General features: G+C 33.5%; 1 protein-coding gene across 2 annotated transcripts; it reads right to left on the reverse strand.

Annotated features, from left to right (window-relative positions):
• Nucleotides 1-637: 637 nt before the first annotated feature.
• LOC105802889 (ABC transporter B family member 21) lies at nt 638-6,608 on the reverse strand. 2 transcript variants are annotated; one of them, XM_052623394.1, is made up of 13 exons: nt 6,330-6,608; nt 5,616-6,020; nt 5,446-5,500; nt 5,178-5,353; nt 4,838-5,059; nt 4,504-4,742; nt 3,890-4,415; nt 3,519-3,792; nt 2,339-3,213; nt 1,970-2,236; nt 1,615-1,878; nt 1,219-1,512; nt 638-1,098 (listed from the first exon to the last, which is right to left on the reverse strand). In XM_052623394.1, exons 2-13 carry the CDS (start codon nt 5,949-5,951, stop codon nt 739-741), a joined length of 3,888 nt encoding a protein of 1,295 aa, XP_052479354.1. In that variant the 5' UTR covers nt 5,952-6,020; nt 6,330-6,608; the 3' UTR covers nt 638-738. The 2 variants fall into 2 exon arrangements, with proteins under 2 accessions (XP_052479354.1, XP_012490248.1); XM_012634794.2 differs by having other exon boundaries at nt 5,616-6,023.
• Between the last annotated feature and the right edge of the window lie 11,053 nt (nt 6,609-17,661).

The raw sequence follows: 17,661 nt of genomic DNA on the forward strand, positions 1-17,661 counted from the left end.
TTGTTTTTTCCTTTATGTAGATTTAAATTTAAACGTTTATTCTACATAGTATTAATGTATAATTAATAGTGATTTAATTTAATTATAAAGTAAATATTTAATACATGTAGATCAATTAAATGATAAAATTGTATAAAGGTAATGTAATAGAAAATGTTAATTTTACTCAATTAATAATATTTATAGTTGAAATATCATTTGAAAAATATATGAAAGAATTATTTATTTTTAAAATTTTTTATAAGTAAAATGAATAAAAGTAATTAAAATAGAATAAAATTGTAAAAAATTCATAAAAAAGAAGAAGAAGTGGTACATATATATTTTGAAATATTCACACCGTTAAAATTAATTGAGCAAAATAAAAACGATGACGAGGAATAATGATATTTTAAAAACCTAGAACATTTTTCTTCAAACTTCTCTACTTTTATTCTAAAAAAAAATTGCTTTGGCCATTATCCATCATTATACGACATGCAGTAGAGTTTCTTTAATTTTCCCATGGTTTATCTCATCAAATCTGACTCTTTCTTGCGTAGGATTCAAAGGAACGAGCAAACGTATCATGAAAACAGCATTTGCCTCTGGGTAATAATATATGATTATCTGCATGAGTTATTGTATCAAGCAACTATTTTGCAAATTCTAAGAGGCAGAGGTAAAATTTAATTCAATCACTTAATGCAATCATCGGTGACATTAAGTATAATATTCGACTCTCAACACTTGTAAGACCTACTGCGAAGTGGAAGCAGTCATGTGAAGTGCAACTAAGGAAGCATAGAAACCATCTTTGATGTTTATCAAAGTGTCATGCTTTCCTTTCTCTACAATAACCCCATTTTTAACCACAGCTATAACATCTGCATTCTTGATTGTGGATAGCCTATGAGCAACTACAACCGTCGTGCGGTTCACCATCACTTTATCTAGTGCATCCTGAACCACTCTCTCTGATTCTGCATCCAGTGCACTTGTAGCCTCATCTAATAGCAGTATCTTTGGACTTTTAACGATGGCTCGTGCTATGGCTACGCGTTGCTTTTGTCCACCTGACAATTGAAGTCCTCGCTCTCCCACCACGGTATCGTAACCCTGGATTATATAGGTGAAAAGATCAGTAACCAGTCATTAGTCAAAGCATATTTGGAGACTATTTTGTAATGGTTGCATTATTGAGCCAATTTGGAGACTATTTTCGAAAAGATCTGTAACCTGTTGTAATGCACTGATGAACTTATGAGCATTGGCCAACTCTGATGCTGCTATAATTTCTGCTTCAGTTGCATTTCCTCCCTTTCCATATGCAATGTTGGCACGGATTGTATCATTGAACAAAACAGGTTCTTGGCTGACAAGCCCCATTTGTTGCCTCAGCCATTTCAATTGGAGCGTTTGTATTTTGACTCCATCAAGAGTGATAGTTCCTGAATCAGGATCATAAAACCTCTGCAATAATGAGATTACAGTAGATTTACCACTCCCACTTTCTCCAACCAGGGCAACTGTCTGAAAGAAACAAAATGATCGATATGTGTATGATTTTAGTCTCTACAATTATGTTGATAAGTGATGTGTTTGCGAGTTCAGTATGGCAAAAGGATCGTTTACCTTTCCGGCATAAATAGACAAGCTTAAGGCTTGGAAGATTTGAATATCTGGCCTTGATGGATACTTAAAACTAACATCACGAAGCTCCATATTTCCCTTCACATTTTCTAGTGTCATCCCAGACTCATCACTTGGGTCTATTTTAGACTGGCGATCAATAATTGCAAATATGGAAGCAGCCGCGATCTTGGCTTTGTTGGAATCAGGAGCAAAGGAACTTGATTGAGAAATTCCAACAGCTGCCATGGTTAAAGCTAAGAAAACCTGCGAAATAAATATTGATCTCAGCATGATAGGGACATACAAAATTAAATAGCATGCCTTAACAAAAAAGATCCAAAGATGTCAAACTCACTTGAAAAACATCTGTGAATGTAGCCTGGCCGTGCTCAACAAGTTGAGCTCCTGCATAGAAACTTGTTGCATAAACAGAAAACAGAAAGAAGAATGCAAGTCCGAATCCTGATCCGCTAATCAAACCCTGCCTTATCCCGGTTTTCATTGGACCCTCACATTTCTTTTTGTAGAGTTGCATTACCTTTTCCTCTGCACAAAAGGAAGCAACTGTTCTTATACTCCCAACTGCATCACTGGCAACTTGGCTGGCCTCCTCATACATCATCTGCAACAATTTATATATACATGTATAAATCAATAATATTCTTAAAAATATATGCCCCTTTTACTTATTTTTCACAATTATGTAAGCAATATTCAAGCATACCTTTGCATCTGCACTGAATCCCTTCATGAATTTTGCTTGAATGTATCCATTGACCCCTATGAGAGGGATTAGTACTAGGATAATAAATGCCATCTGCCAACTTGCAGCAAAAGCAATAACCAAACCAGCCGATGCTGATGCAAAGCTTGAGACCAACTGAGCTAGTGCATCTCCAACCAGGGCACGTATCGAGGCTGCGTCTGCCGAGAGCCTTGCACCTATTGAACCACTTGAATTATCAGGTTCATCGAACCAAGCAACTTCCATGCGGACCACTTTCTCGAAACATGTTGATCTGATTCGTTGGATTAATTTACATCCGGCGATAGAAAAGAAGTATGTTCGAGCTGGATTTATCAGAAATGATGCCAGGCCAAGGGACAAAAATATCAGTGCCCAGAATCTTGAATCCTTTTTCAATTCATCAGGAGGTTGATAAAATGTTTTGATCATATTGGAAATCAGGATACCGAAAAGTGGAAGTATCACACCATTGGCAGCTGCAAAAAGAGTTCCAATTAAGATCACAGGAATCTCTGGCTTGTTGAGGTAAGCAAGCCGGAGGATAGAAACCTCCTTAGCCTGTTTCAATGGTGGTTCAGCAGGGTCTTCTGTATCTAACATTGCAGGATCAGTGACATTCATTTCAGTAGGTAAACCAAAAGGTTGAGAGAAAGAAGAATTGCGGCTGCTAGTTCTAGATGATCCCCTGCTGATTGATCGCTTGAATGACCTTCTTAGGCTCGATTGTCTAAACAATTCCGGATTAACATCTGATACATCTGCAAGCTGTTCCAACCCTTTATTTACTTCTTGTAAACGAATGAGCTGAGAGTAAGCTCCCTCAGGATCCTTGAGCAGTTCTGAATGCGACCCTGTCAATTCGAAGAAATGTTATCGACTGTGATAAAGTATGTTGTTGTGGAGAATAACACTGCTGATGCAAATGCAAAAAAAAGAAATAAGAACTACAATCAATATGTTAAACGTGTTACAAACATATTCCTTAATATTTAAGATAAACAATGGAAATACGCAAAATGTCCGAAAATACACCAAAATGCAGGCAAATCAAGGTTTAGTTGGTGGAATAAAAATGTATCCCCTTGATAACATGCGTCTGTTAGATAGCTCCACTTACAATTAAGATGAAGTTCAAGAAATATATGATTATAACTACCTTTTTCAACCATCTTTCCTTTATGAATTACAGCAATCGAATCTGCATTCCTCACAGTACTTAAACGATGAGCAACAATGACAGTAGTCCTATTGCCCATTATCCTGTCCAATGCCTCTTGAACAACTCTTTCAGATTCTGCGTCGAGTGCACTTGTAGCTTCGTCTAAAAGCAAAATCCGTGGGTCTTTCAAGATTGCTCTTGCAATTGCCACTCTCTGCTTTTGTCCACCAGAAAGCTGAGTTCCATGCTCTCCAACCATGGTATCTAGTCCCTATGCATGGAGTCAGTTTCAAAAGTAAATTAAAATGTGCAATTCATATATTGAAGTTGATATATAAAATAAAATTAATCGGACAATAAACTAAAACCTGAGGTAGTTTATCAATGAAGTTAGCAGCATTTGCAAGCTCAGCTGCTGCTCTTATCTCTTCTGTGGTTGCATCTTCTTTACCATATGCGATATTATCCCTTATGCTTGACGTAAACAACACTGGTTCCTGGCTAACAAGACCAATCTTTCCCCTTATCCATCTAAGCTGGAACTCCTTGAGATTAATGCCATCGATAAGAACCTCACCGGCTTGTGGATCATAAAATCTCTCGATCAGACTGATTGCAGTTGATTTCCCACTTCCACTTTGTCCAACCAAAGCTACTGTTGTGCTACTTGGAATAGAAAGAGAGAATCCACTGAAAACTTGCTCCTCTGGTCTGGCAGGGTAACTGAAATAAACATCCCTCAGTTCTACATCCCCACGAATATCCTCCAACACTTTTCCACTCGTGTCATAGGAATCAATCTCTGGCTTCCTTTTGATGGTCTCAAACATCTTAAATGCTGCAGCTTGACCAGCCGCAAACGCAGTCATGCATGGAGATGCTTGCCCCAGAGACCTGAAACATCCGTAAGTACCAAGGAATTTAGCCTATGAAGCATGCTTAATAAAGTAGAAGATGGACAAAATTCAAAATTTAAACTCACATGGAACCTGTCAATACAGCCATGATCACATTAAGTACTTGACCACCAGTGTACCCTTTCTCCAAAATCATCTTCCCACCAAACCAGACAGCCAAAGCATAACTGCAGAATATAACTAGCATAACTAAGCCAACACCTACTCCAGCAGCAGTGCCTTCATGAACGCCTGATCTATAAGCAGTAACAAGTGACTTATTGTAATTGTTTATTGCTTGCTTCTCACCAGTAAACGACGCAACCTGGAATCAAGTCAATGATTGGCCATATATTTTCACCAAAAAATAGAAGCAAAAATTGGTAACTTAATTGCGACTATTTTTTATATAGAACTTACAGTCCGGATCGAACCAATTGTCTGTTCAACTACAGTGGCAGCTTTAGCATAAGCATTTTGTCCCCGGGATGCCATCTTGGATACTATAACGGCTATGGTTCCACCAGATATTATAAGTAGAGGGATAGCAGATAACATTACGAGAGTAAGAAGCCATCCTTTGACAAATGCTATAACAAAGCCTCCAATGAACGTGGATATCAATTGTGAAAACTTCCCTACCTGCAAAAAAGAGGTGAATATTCCATGGTTACATGTATATTATGATTCCAATGAAAACATCTTACTCAACGAAGATTCTAAACATCCTAGTCAAGACTAGGATAGTATAGTCATATACCTTTTCGCCCATGGCGTCCTGTATGAGAACTGTGTCCCCAGACATTCTTCCAATAACTTCCCCTGTGTTTGTTTCCACATCAAAGAAGGCAACGTCTTGCCTCAATATGGTTTTCAAGTACAGGCCCCGTATTCGTGCAGCTTGTCTCTCACCTGTGATCATCCAGCAACTCACCTCTGAAAAAGATAACAATATCCAAGCTTTTCAGCATGAGTCTGAAGCCACATTAAACATCAGGCAATATGATTTAAATTAGAGATTTTCTTACGGAGAAACGCAGCCGCCGCAGCCCCCATCGCCAGGTAGACAAATCTCACAGAAACCTTAGATATAGTTTTAAGAATTCAGTTAATAATCCCCATGTGAGACGTTTAAACAAAACAATAAACTAAAAGTAAAAAGACACACCAGCTATGTTCATGCTACATGCAGAAATACCTTGGAGACAGCTTCAACCACGTTGCCATTACTCTTGTTTGTTCCAAAAGAATCAATGAGATTCCCAAACAGGATTGTCATAAGGGGCATAGATAGACCATTCCCAGTTGCAGCGGTTGTGCCGACGATCATTAATAAGATATCCGTAGAATCAGCAAATGCAAACAGCTTGTAAAATGGAACCGTGTTAGTTTTCTCATCTCCTTTGCTGCTTTCAGGATCTTGATTTTCTCCATTATCGCCAGGGACTTTCTGTGACTCTTCCTGGCTTTTCGATGTGCCGGCTTCATGCAAGTCGGTATCTTTCTCACCATTAAAACCATTCTCAGAGGCCATTGAGTGGCTCCCAAGCAATTACTTTGATACTCAACAACTTCAGAATCTATAGGATTTATTATATTGTGGCTGCTGCAAACAAATCAATTAATTTAAGCTAATTAATTTAAGCAAGATTGTTCCCCTATTATTAACAGGAAATTTCTCTGCAACAATGACTCCCAAGCACCCATCTAAAGGAAAAAAAAAAAAAAAAACAAATTTGCAAAAGCTGCAGTTATGCTTTATCAGCAGTGCAACAGAAAGTGAAGAAATTTTTTTTATAAACGCATCATTTGAGCATAAACCAAACTTGAGATACCCTCCCAACTCACCAAGGAAAAAGACAAAGCTAAGAACAGAACAGAATAATGAAAAGAGAGATTGAGAAACATTTACTTGATAAAAGTTCGAAATGAAATACTCTCAGGGATTTTGGAGTTTCAACTTACTCCAAACTTTGTTAAAGGCTAGCCTCTCTTTGTTTAAAAGCATATTTATATGCTCTTTGGTGACTGGTGAGTATTTGCCTTGACCAGCAAGCCTTTTTTTCCGTGTAAAAAAATATCATTCAACGTTATTCAATCAAACCCTAGGCAGAAGTGTTGCAAACCTAGTCAAAATTTTCTGGGGTTTTCACTTTCATCAACCGTATCCCGTTTGTTTTTTTCCTTGTCTCCAAACAATAGTGTAACGGCATGAAATATAAGATTGCTGGCTTGGCATGGCTTGGAGTAGTAACTTGCCACTGAAAAAGACAACCATTCTCATCATCAAATTGCCGAAGGGAATCAAAAGAATAGGAAACAAACCAAGGCTAAAATCAACATGATTTGGTAGCCTAAATCATCATCTCTTTTGAAATGACCATATCTACTGGGATATCGCTTCGTTTTCTATACAATATAGTACCATCCTGGACCACCTTTCTTTTTTCATAAAAAGATTAATAATAATAAGAAGAAAATAAAAATAATAACGTCGAGTGTTATTCCCTAATGCCTATATTTACAAACTTGTAACACCTGAATTTTAATCCAAGGTGTGACGAAGGGTTTGTCCAGAGATCTGACTTCAAGCAAGTGCTAATTGAGGAGTTAATTTCTTTTATTTGCAATCCCATCTTAATTTTGCTTTGAATAATTATTGCCTTAATTATAAAATTAAGCTCTAAATTATATCATTTTTCTCACTTACTTTGAATTCGAGGATAGCAGATTAGGGTGTAATGTTTGCTGTCGCTTGTTGGTTTTTGTGGAAGAATAGGAACAAAATTATTTTCCAGCAGATTACCAGCCACTCTGAAGAGGTTCTTCAAAAATTAAGCTCTAAAGTATTGCCCATAATTCAGCGGTAAGCACAGAACCTCTCCCAATAAAAATTCTATAACCTGCAATCCAGTTACCATAGGAATCCCGTAACACATTATACAAAAACCTCTGAATTATGGGCAATTATTACTTTGAAGAACCTCTTCAGAGTGGCTGGTAATCTGCTGGAAAATAATTTTGTTCCTATTCTTCCACAAAAACCAACAAGCGACAGCAAACATTACACCCTAATCTGCTATCCTCGAATTCAAAGTAAGTGAGAAAAATGGTATAATTTAGAGCTTAATTTTATAATTAAGGCAATAATTATCCAAAGCAAAATTAAGATGGGATTGCTGATAAAAGAAATTAACTCCACAATTAGCACTTGCTTGAAGTCAGGTTTCTGGACAAACCCTTCGTCACACCTTGGATTAAAATTCAGTTGTTAAAAGTTTGTAAATATGGGCATTAGGGAATAACACTGGACGTTATTATTTTTATTTTCTTCTTCTTATTATTATTAATCTTTTTATGAAAAAAGAAAGGTGGTCCAGGATAGTCCTACATTGTATAGAAAATGAAGCGATATCCCAGAAGATATGGCCATTTCAAAAGAGATGATGATTTAGGCTACCAAATCATGTTGGTTTTAGCCTTGGTTTGTTTCTTATTTCTTGTGATTCCCTTCGGCAGTTTGATGATGAGAATGTGCAATTATTTTCCAGCAGATTAACAGCAACACATGTTCTGTTCTTACCGCTGAATTATGGGCAATTATTGCTTTGAGTTCGACTAAGGAGCTATTTTAAAATAATAATTGAATGTGAAAGCAAGATTGTAATTGACATGCTTGAGGATATCTTAAAGGAAGTCCCGCCAATGACTCTGATTTGAAGGATAAAAGAGTAATGCCGGTAAATTTAGACTATCAAATTTTAGAGAAGCTAATATATTAGTTGATTGATTAATTAAAACATGTCTCAATAATACGGACCAATTTGTTATTATTGATTTTCCTTTGTTTCATGTTAAAAATTCCTATTAAAAGATATATTAAAAAACTCGTATAAGAACAAACAAACTTCAAGCTTTTTTTCAAATAAAAATATCAATTTTATTTGAAAAATTAATGTGATTAAGTCAGAATGTGATAATTATTAGACAATATTATATCAAAAAGAAAAGTCTGAAAAAACGTAAATAATAATAATAAAAGGTAGATTTTAAGGGTTTCTTTAACATTATAAAGAAGGATTTTCAAACTTTTGACGTAAGAGGTGTAATCGCATTTGATGAAAAGGAATTTGAAATAAATTATGTAACGGACGTGAATCACAAGAGAGAAAACAAAAAGAAAAGCTAGAAGTCTAAACCCGCCTAACTCTTTTCCGTTGTCCTTTTTCATGCTGCACTAATAATGGAGCAACTTAATCTATACTATCGTCATATTTTGATTTAACATAATTTAATCATTTATTTTTGTAATCATATTAATTAGTTTAAATATTTATTATCCATAACTTATTTTTTTGGTGAAAAAGTAAAATAAATAAATTCATTACAAAAATTAGACCAATCCCTCAAACCAGGAGATCTCAAACAAGCATAAATCTTAAATCTTTAGTTCTATGTTGGACTAATAGACCAAATGATCAGCATCTTGATTTTCCTCTCTAGAAGTGTGTCTAATGCTCCACTGTTTGAACCGCGACAACATCTAATGAATTCTCCTGACCAAAGCAGAATTGGACCCTTTTGAAGACCTTTCTTAAATAGTCGTAACCGCCTCAAGACAGTCATATTGAATTAACACACTGTCATAGCACCGCTCACTTAAAATAATTAGACCATCCAAAATACCCCACGACTCAGCATAAAAAACAGAACAATTTCCCAAATGTCTATTAAATCCAAGAATACACATTCCACCTCGATCTTGCACTATTCCCCCTACCGCTGTAAAACCAACTTTTTTCTGGATAGATCCATCTGTACTCAAAGTGACCCAATCGTTAGTTAAATATGAAGATGATAAAACTTGCATCGTGTTTCAATTGACATGCCCATGGTAGAAGAGACATATTGCTTTGCCCAACTATACGTCACCATAATAATTTCATTATCACTCCATGGAGCACCCTGGAAAAGGAAAAGATTGTGATTCTTCTAAATATGCCAAGCGATGATCCCAAATAGATATTGCCAATCTACATCTCCCAAGCACCAACCATGCTGATTTTGCAAGTTTAACACAAGCCACTCATATAAATTTCCTGCAACGAACATAGAATACCATTCGACTGGAATTAGATGATCCTAAACATTTCTCGTTGCAAGACAATCCCTAATCGCATGAAGCACATCCTTTGAATCATGACCACAAACGTCACATATTAAATCATGCCCTAGTCCTTGTCGTGCGAGTTCCACCTTGGTAAGCAGGCGTTGATTGAAAGTAAGACAAATAAAGAACCTAACCTGTTAGGGCCTTGGAATTTTTAGGGGATGCGCCACATCGGTTCTTTCGGATTCCACGACCCTTCTCGGAGCTTCTCATAGGCATTTTTAAGGGAAAAGGAATCTGTCGAAATACCTCCTAAAATTATCCTATCAAGTCCTGCTTCCGGATGAGGCGAAGGAATCTCTACAATCTTCTGAATCACCTCATCTGGGAGCCAAAGACGAAAGAGATCTAGGTTTTAATCGCTATCCTTTGTCACCATATCACTCAAAAGACAATCCATGTCTAGAGTAGAATGTCCAAAAACCATATTAGCCAACGATCCCACTTTCGAGATCCGAGGGTCACACAAACACCTAATATTTAGTACCATCCCTTACTGACCAAATCAAATTCTCTCGAATAAGTGGCCAAGCTTTAGCGAGGGTTGTCCACAAGAAAGAACCTCTTCCCCGCGACAATGTTTCTAGCAATCCACTTGAAATCCCATATTTGGACCTTAGAATCTGAACCCAAAGAGGCTTAGAATCAGTTATAATATTATAGCCCAATTTCATCATAAAAGAGGTGTTGTGATCTTTCAACTTTCAGAAACCTAGACCACCATGATCTCGAGGTTGGCAAATGTTGCCCTAACTAACCAAAGCCAATTTCTTCTCACCATTAGAAGACCCCCAAATGAACTGTCTAACCAATTCATTCTATTTCCTCACAGACCCCTTTGGGAATCGTCATTGATTGCATAAAATAGCTGGGAATCGCCATCAAAATCGACTGGGCCAAAGTGGCCCTTCCGGCTAGTGACAACTTCCTGGCGTCCCAACTTTGCAATTTACTACGGAAGTTATCAACGACAAAACGCAAAGTATTGTTAGTCACTCTATTGTGAAAGAGAGGAACCCCCAAATATTTTCCAAGATTTTGAACTCTATGAAACCCAAGGATATGACATAAGCGTCCTGCTAACTCATCATTCACTCCCTTTGAAAAATATATATTAGTTTTATAAGCATTAATCCTGTGTCCAGAATAGTCACAAAAATTGTCCAACACTTCTTTTAAAATCCTAGCTTGATTTTCCTCAACTTGACCAAAGAGAATCAGGTCGTCAGCAAAGAAAAGATGGGAAAGAGAGGGACCTGAACGAGATAGACAAATAGGAATCCATCGCCTAGAGTTGACATCGGAAAGAATAGTATGTCCGAGCCATCCCATACACATGACAAATAAATAAAGAGACAATGGACATCCCTAATGTACACCTCTTACCGGTCGAAACTTCTGAGTTGGAGTTCCATTCCATAAGATATGCATGGTATCCATAGCTATTTTGATAAAATGCGGAGATAATTTCTTTTTAAAACACCTACCATGCAAAAATATCTATCTCTATATGATAAATTAAAATCCGTACTTTTCAGAAAAAATTTCGCTTCAACAATTAAACCAAAATAACTAAGAGCGTTAACTATTTGTACTCATTAATGATACTATAAAAGTATAGGGACCATTTCTTAAAATTAAACAAAATAGAGAGATCCCAACCATAATTTAACTTAAAATAATCTATACCTAACCCAATCACATTTATTTTATTTTTGGAGAAAAATTTAAATAATATTAAGAATCTAATTAATAAATTTTTATTTTTATTCTTAATTATAGGAAAATAAAAAAATAAACGTAAAAGGAAATGATCTCTTCTTTCTCAACATTTTTAATTTTTTATATTTTGCAATTATTTTTATCTTTTGAGGAAAAAATAGAGATGGGAATAATTGGTGAATTGAATTTCCATAGTTAATGAAATTGAACTCTTTTGATGAAAAATTGGAGTTAAATTTTATGTTTGTGAATTACCGGTTAATTGTATAAAAGAATTGATGATATATTTAAAAATATAATGTGAGAAACTAAAAACAAGTGAGAAAAAATGATGTTGGAGAAACCAATAGATTAAAACTGATTTTATGTTTTCTGAAAAAAATGATTGTATAAAATTAGAAAACTAAAAACAAGTCAGAAGAAATGATGAAAAGAAGCAGATAGGTGTGGGACAGGAGAAGAATCCAATAGATAATTAGGCATTTACCAACCGCCTTGAACTTGAAGGGTAGGATTTGTTGGTAAGGAAAAATCATATCCTTAATTGTTGTTGGAATGGAGGGCTTGAAGCCGGCATGAACTGAGGTTGTTGTCCATCTGAAATTGGAATAAATATTTGTTGAAGACACGGAACTCAGTAAACTTGGTCCTGTAATAAGGATTTTCTGCCGAGTAACTGCCAAGAAAAATTTAAAATTTTCGATTTAATCGAATCTTCGAATCTCATTTTATCATCCTAATTTTATTTGAAGTTTTCTCGAATCTAGTCGAGTGAGATGGAATTCGAATCGAATATATTTGTTCGAGTTAAATTTTTAAAAAAAAATTTGGGTCCTTGTAACTATTGTCACCCATCGTAATAAAATTTGTCCACCTTAATTAAATTTTTTATTTACTTTCATCACTTCATAATTTATTTATTAATTTTTTATATACTGGTTAGCTTCTTTGCTTGCTTAGTTGTTTCAATTATCTTCAGATTCTTGTCACTATGTATTGTAGAATTAAAAATATATTAAATGTAAAAATATGATTTTTAATAAAAGTTATTTTAAAAATAAAATGTGAAATTGATACCAATATAAAATTTTAACACGAATATTTTATGGCATAATTAATAATTCAATTTTAATATAAATATTCAATATGACTAAACAATTCAATAATATAAATAATATAAAATGTGAAATTTAATTTAATAATATAAATAGTAGATATAAATAAAATTATTACTATTTATGTTTAGTGATTTTTTGGATATTTTAATTTTTATTTGGGAGTAAAGGTGAGAAGTAAAAGTTTAGGGAAAAATAAAAAGTTTTGGGAAATAAAAGTTTGAGGGAAAGTAAAAAGGGGGGAGTAAAATTTTGGAGGGAAAATATTAAAAAAAAATTGGAGCGAGAGAGTTTGGGATAGATGGGAGGTGAGATGGGAAGGGAATAAAAGTTTTAGGGGAAAAGTGGGAGGGAGTAAAAATTTTGGGGGAAAATAAAAGGTTTTGAGGGTTTTTGGGAGTAAAATTTTGGTGGGAAATGAATTTTGGGTAGGGTTGGGAGGGGAGGGGAGTAAAAGTTTTGGGGGAAAAGTGAGAAGGAGTAAAAGTTTTGAGGGAAAAGTAAAAAGGTTTGGGAGTTTGGGGTAAAAATGTAAAATATTATAGTTTGATATTCGAATTATTCGAATTATTCGAGTTATTTGAATTCGAAAACTCAACTCGATTTGAACTCGAAATTCGAAAAAAAAATTCGAGTTGATTCGAATAACTCGATTAACTCGAATAACTCGATTCGTTTAACTCGAAATTCGAATTTTTTTTCGAGTTGAATCGAGTTTTACTCACCCCTAAAAAATTGTACGAATAACACTCCATTTTTCATCTTCAACTTTAAAATCCAATAACTTTTTGTAATTAATTATATTAGTTCATTAAAAGTTTCACATATCAATTATATTACTTATTATAAGTGACTTTTTCATTCTTCACTTGAAAAAAGTATATTATATATTTTCATATTTAACTTTTGTTCTCTTTTTATATTTGTTTATAATTGAAAATAATTTAATAAAATATTTTTAAGTAATTTTACATTCCACTAGCCAAACAGCATAAATTACATTTCAACCAAATAAAGTAATTTAATATATATAAAATTGCTTCTAAAATATGATATTCGCATACGTATACATTTCCTTCTCTCTTTGTTTTGTTTTCGAAGAACATTTCCTTCCTTTATTCTTAGGCATAATATATATGGGTAGTATATTAAATTTTTAATTTCAAATCAAATCTATACCCTAATGTTAAAGTTGTTCCCAAAAATTCTCTATCTAGAATTTCAGAATTTGACGACATAATAATATTTTTAATATTTATTTATGTTAAATATTTAATTAGCCATAGAATAGATGGTGGTAAGGAAAGGTGTTTCGGAAAAATAGAGTACGATTTGTCCTTAGGTTAATTGTATTATTTAATTGTAACTAATCTTTAATTTTTAAAATATTTTAATTGAATTTTTAAAATATATATATTTTAGAATATTTCAAATTTAGAAACCAATTTAAGACTGGGCCATACATCCATATGTGTGTTCAAATTATTATAATTTTATACGTTAACAATTTGATTTATGTAGATTTTGCATGTTCATTTATATGCATCATATTCACGTTAATTTTAGTTTACTTTCGGATTTTGTGTAAATAATGGCTCAATTAAAATTTATATAAATTTTAATGCACATATTATAGTTTTGTTGCGTATATTTTACTCTTGGTGTTTTAATTTTTTTTTTGTGATATATCTTAATACATCTCATATTTTAAAAGAAAAATTAATGTATCAAATTGAATATTGAAGTTAAATTTAACTGATTGTACAGAAAAAAACTTAAATATCAATTAAAGAAAAGGTCAAATATCAAATAAAACATTAAAACTAAACTCAAGTATTAAATTAATAAAAAAAATTAGAAAAATGAGCTGAAGCAGGTCCCAAATGGCATATGGCCGATTGCAACAGAAAGGCGGCATGTATATCCAGTGTGGGATATATCGATTGCATCTCATTTTGAGTCCGAAATAAAATGATTAATAATTGGCAATATTTAGTAGGATAAAATGTTTGCGTTCGGTTATCATAGGTAAGGATTCCATCATATACACATCAACTGATTCCTAATTGCCTCACCTAATATGGGCCTGAAGTACACCAAAGGATACGTCAGAGGCTCCTCACGTTGTGAATGAAAACCAAAAGGCAATCGTTGCATGTTCTAATATTGTGGCCATTTTATCAAACTAGTCTAAAAAAATATTATATTTACAAAAATAATTCATGTTTAAAAACAATCACCAAAATAACCTAAAAGGAATAATAAAATTGGGTTGTAGCCTGTCAATGGCCAGAACCCACTCGTATTTTGCACCCATGATTGCTTAATAATTGTGTCAGACTTAAAAAAATTAATTTTTTAGGTTTTGGTCTGTCAATGGCCGAAACCCATGTATTTTTTTAAAATTGTATAATACTGATATACGAAAAAGAGAAAAAAAAGAAAAACGAAAAAAAAAAATTTTAGGTGCTGGCCTGTCAATGGCCGGCACCTAGTACAATTTAAAAAGAAATTCTTTTTTTTTGTGTTTTTTTGTGTCAGAGTCAGATATCAGTATACGAAAAAAATAAAATAAATTTTTGGGTGTTGGCCTGTCAATGGTCGGCACCCAATACAATTTAAAAAAAATTCTTTTTTTTCGTGTCAGAATCAGATATCAGTATACGAAAAAAATAAAAAAATTTTGGGTGCCGGCACCCAATACAAATTAAAAAAAAAATTTTGTGTCAGAATCAGATATCAGTATACGAAAAAAAAATTTGGGTGCCGGCACCAAGTACAAATTAAAAATTTTTTTTCGTGTCAGAATCAGATATCAATATCTGAAAAAATAAAAAAATTTGGGTCTTGGCTTTGTCAATGGCGGCACCAATAAAAGGAACGCCTAATCGTAGTAACCGAGTTCCGCCATTCGGGGCCAAACTCGGGGCCGAAAATGAAGCATCCGACTCATCATCACAGTTCATAGATTCGGATCCAGTGCATGAAGTTCCTCCATCATTTGAAGATTTTTTTGGTGACAAACTCCACCGTCAACATCCGACAGGATCCGGATTGTCATCCTCATACCACCCGGACTTCCACCCCGAAGCACGTACACCCACCACTGAGGATATTTTTCCATCGGCACCTCCGGTCAAGCAATACCAATTAAGTCCCGATTATGGTGAATATAATTATTCCACCTTTTTAACTACACCGGAAGGGACATAGGACTCTGGACCGAGCAATTATCAAAAGCCTCAGCAAGGTGCACGGCATCGCCGACGGAAGCATCCGGATCGTTACACGCCAGCGTCGGGGACGTCCTTAGGATCGCGACAATTTTAATTTTTTATGTTAATTTTTATTTTCTTAAAATTTATTATGTAAATATTTCTTTTATTTTTACATTTTTTTTCTTTTTTTAATATTTATTTAATGAATCTAACATAATTATTTGTTTGAATATATGACTTCGTAATATTTAAAAATATAAGGACTAAATTCTTAAAAATAAAAATATACAAACTAAATTCTAAATTTACAAAAAATATATAGGACTTGGAGGATTTTAATTTTGTAATAGTAAATAGGAGGAAATAGAAAAAAAAGGCAACTAATATGTGAACAAAATCTAAATGTTTGCAATTTCTAGATAATTGTGTGATTAATAGCGCATATTTTTCGATACATTAAGGTTAAATTTTTTCAGAATTTCTATGATGAATTTAAATCTTATTTCTTTAATACTTGCATCTTCGATTAAGGTCCACTTAGCAATACAAATTTAAAGATTAAAAAGTTACATTTCCATGTAATGTTTCTTGAGAACAAAATTTTCTTTTCAAATTTTCATTAATTTAATCTAACCTTACATAAATTGTTCTATTAAAATGTTTAATATAGAGAGCTAATAACCGTTGATAAATTCTATATGTTACCGTTGTGTTATCGTTTATATATAATTATGTTTATTTTTTCAGATATCTTGATATCGATTCGACACAAAAAAAGAATTTTTTTAAATGTCTTGAGTGCCGCCATTGACAAAGCCAACACCAAATTTTTTAATTTTTTCAGATATCTTGATATCTCGATTCGACACAAAAAAAAGAAATTTTTTAAATTTGTATTGGGTGCCGCCATTGACAAAGCCAAGACCCAAATTTTTTTATTTTTTCAGATATCGATATCGATTTTGACACGAAAAAAAAAATATTTTTTAAATTGTCTTGGTGCCGCCATTGACAAAGCTAGTACCCAAAAATTTTATTTTTATTTTTTCAGATATCGATATCTCGATTCGACACGAAAAAAAAAAAAAAATTTAATTAGTACTAGGTGCTGGCCATTGACAGCCAAGACCCAAATTTTTTATTTTTTCAGATATCGATATCGATTCGACACGAAAAAAAAATTTTTTTAATTGTCTTGGTGCCGCCATTGACAAAGCCAACACCTAATTTTTTATTTTTTAGATATCGATATCTAACTCTGACACAAATTTTTTTTTTTAAATTGTACTGGGTGCCGGCCATTGACATGCCAACACCCAAAATTTTTTTTTCGTTTTTCTTTTTTTCCCTTTTTCGTATATCAGTATTATACAATTTAAAAAAATATATGAGTTCCGGCCATTGACAGGCCACAACCTAATTTTACTGTTCCTTTTAGGTTATTTTGGTGATTGTTTTTAAACTTGGGTTATTTTTGTAAATATAATATTTTTTGGACTAGTTTGATAAAATAGCCTAATATTTATATTTAGTTCGAAAAATAATGTTTGAAAAATAATTTATTCTTTTAGAAAAATTAATATTTTTAGTGTTTAGATAAATTTATTATCATTTTTTAAGAAAACAAAGTACAATTTTATCATCATTAATTTAAAATATTTTAGGTTATAAAAAAATATAAATACTTTTTTTTTCAATTTAGGAAAATCGAGCGGTTACCAACTTCTTGACTCTACCACTAACTACAACTATAGATCAATCACGTCTTTTGAGTGGGAAATAGGGTTGTAATAATTTAGTTTTGATGATTTTCTTTTTTCGTTTATTTGAAATTCATGTCTTCACATACGGATGAAAATTTGAAGTGGTAAAACAAGAATTATGGAAGAAAATCATTCCCTAATAAAACTCCCATTGTAGTCGCCTCGCCCTCGATGACATTAAAAAGACTAACCCACCAAGAAAAGTAGGAGTGGGGGTGCATTTGGACATTATCATCCGTCTCCGGTGAGTTTGGGG

This window comes from Gossypium raimondii, chromosome 11 (genome assembly GCF_025698545.1).
Source record: "Gossypium raimondii isolate GPD5lz chromosome 11, ASM2569854v1, whole genome shotgun sequence".
Classification (NCBI taxonomy): Eukaryota; Viridiplantae; Streptophyta; class Magnoliopsida; order Malvales; family Malvaceae; genus Gossypium; species Gossypium raimondii.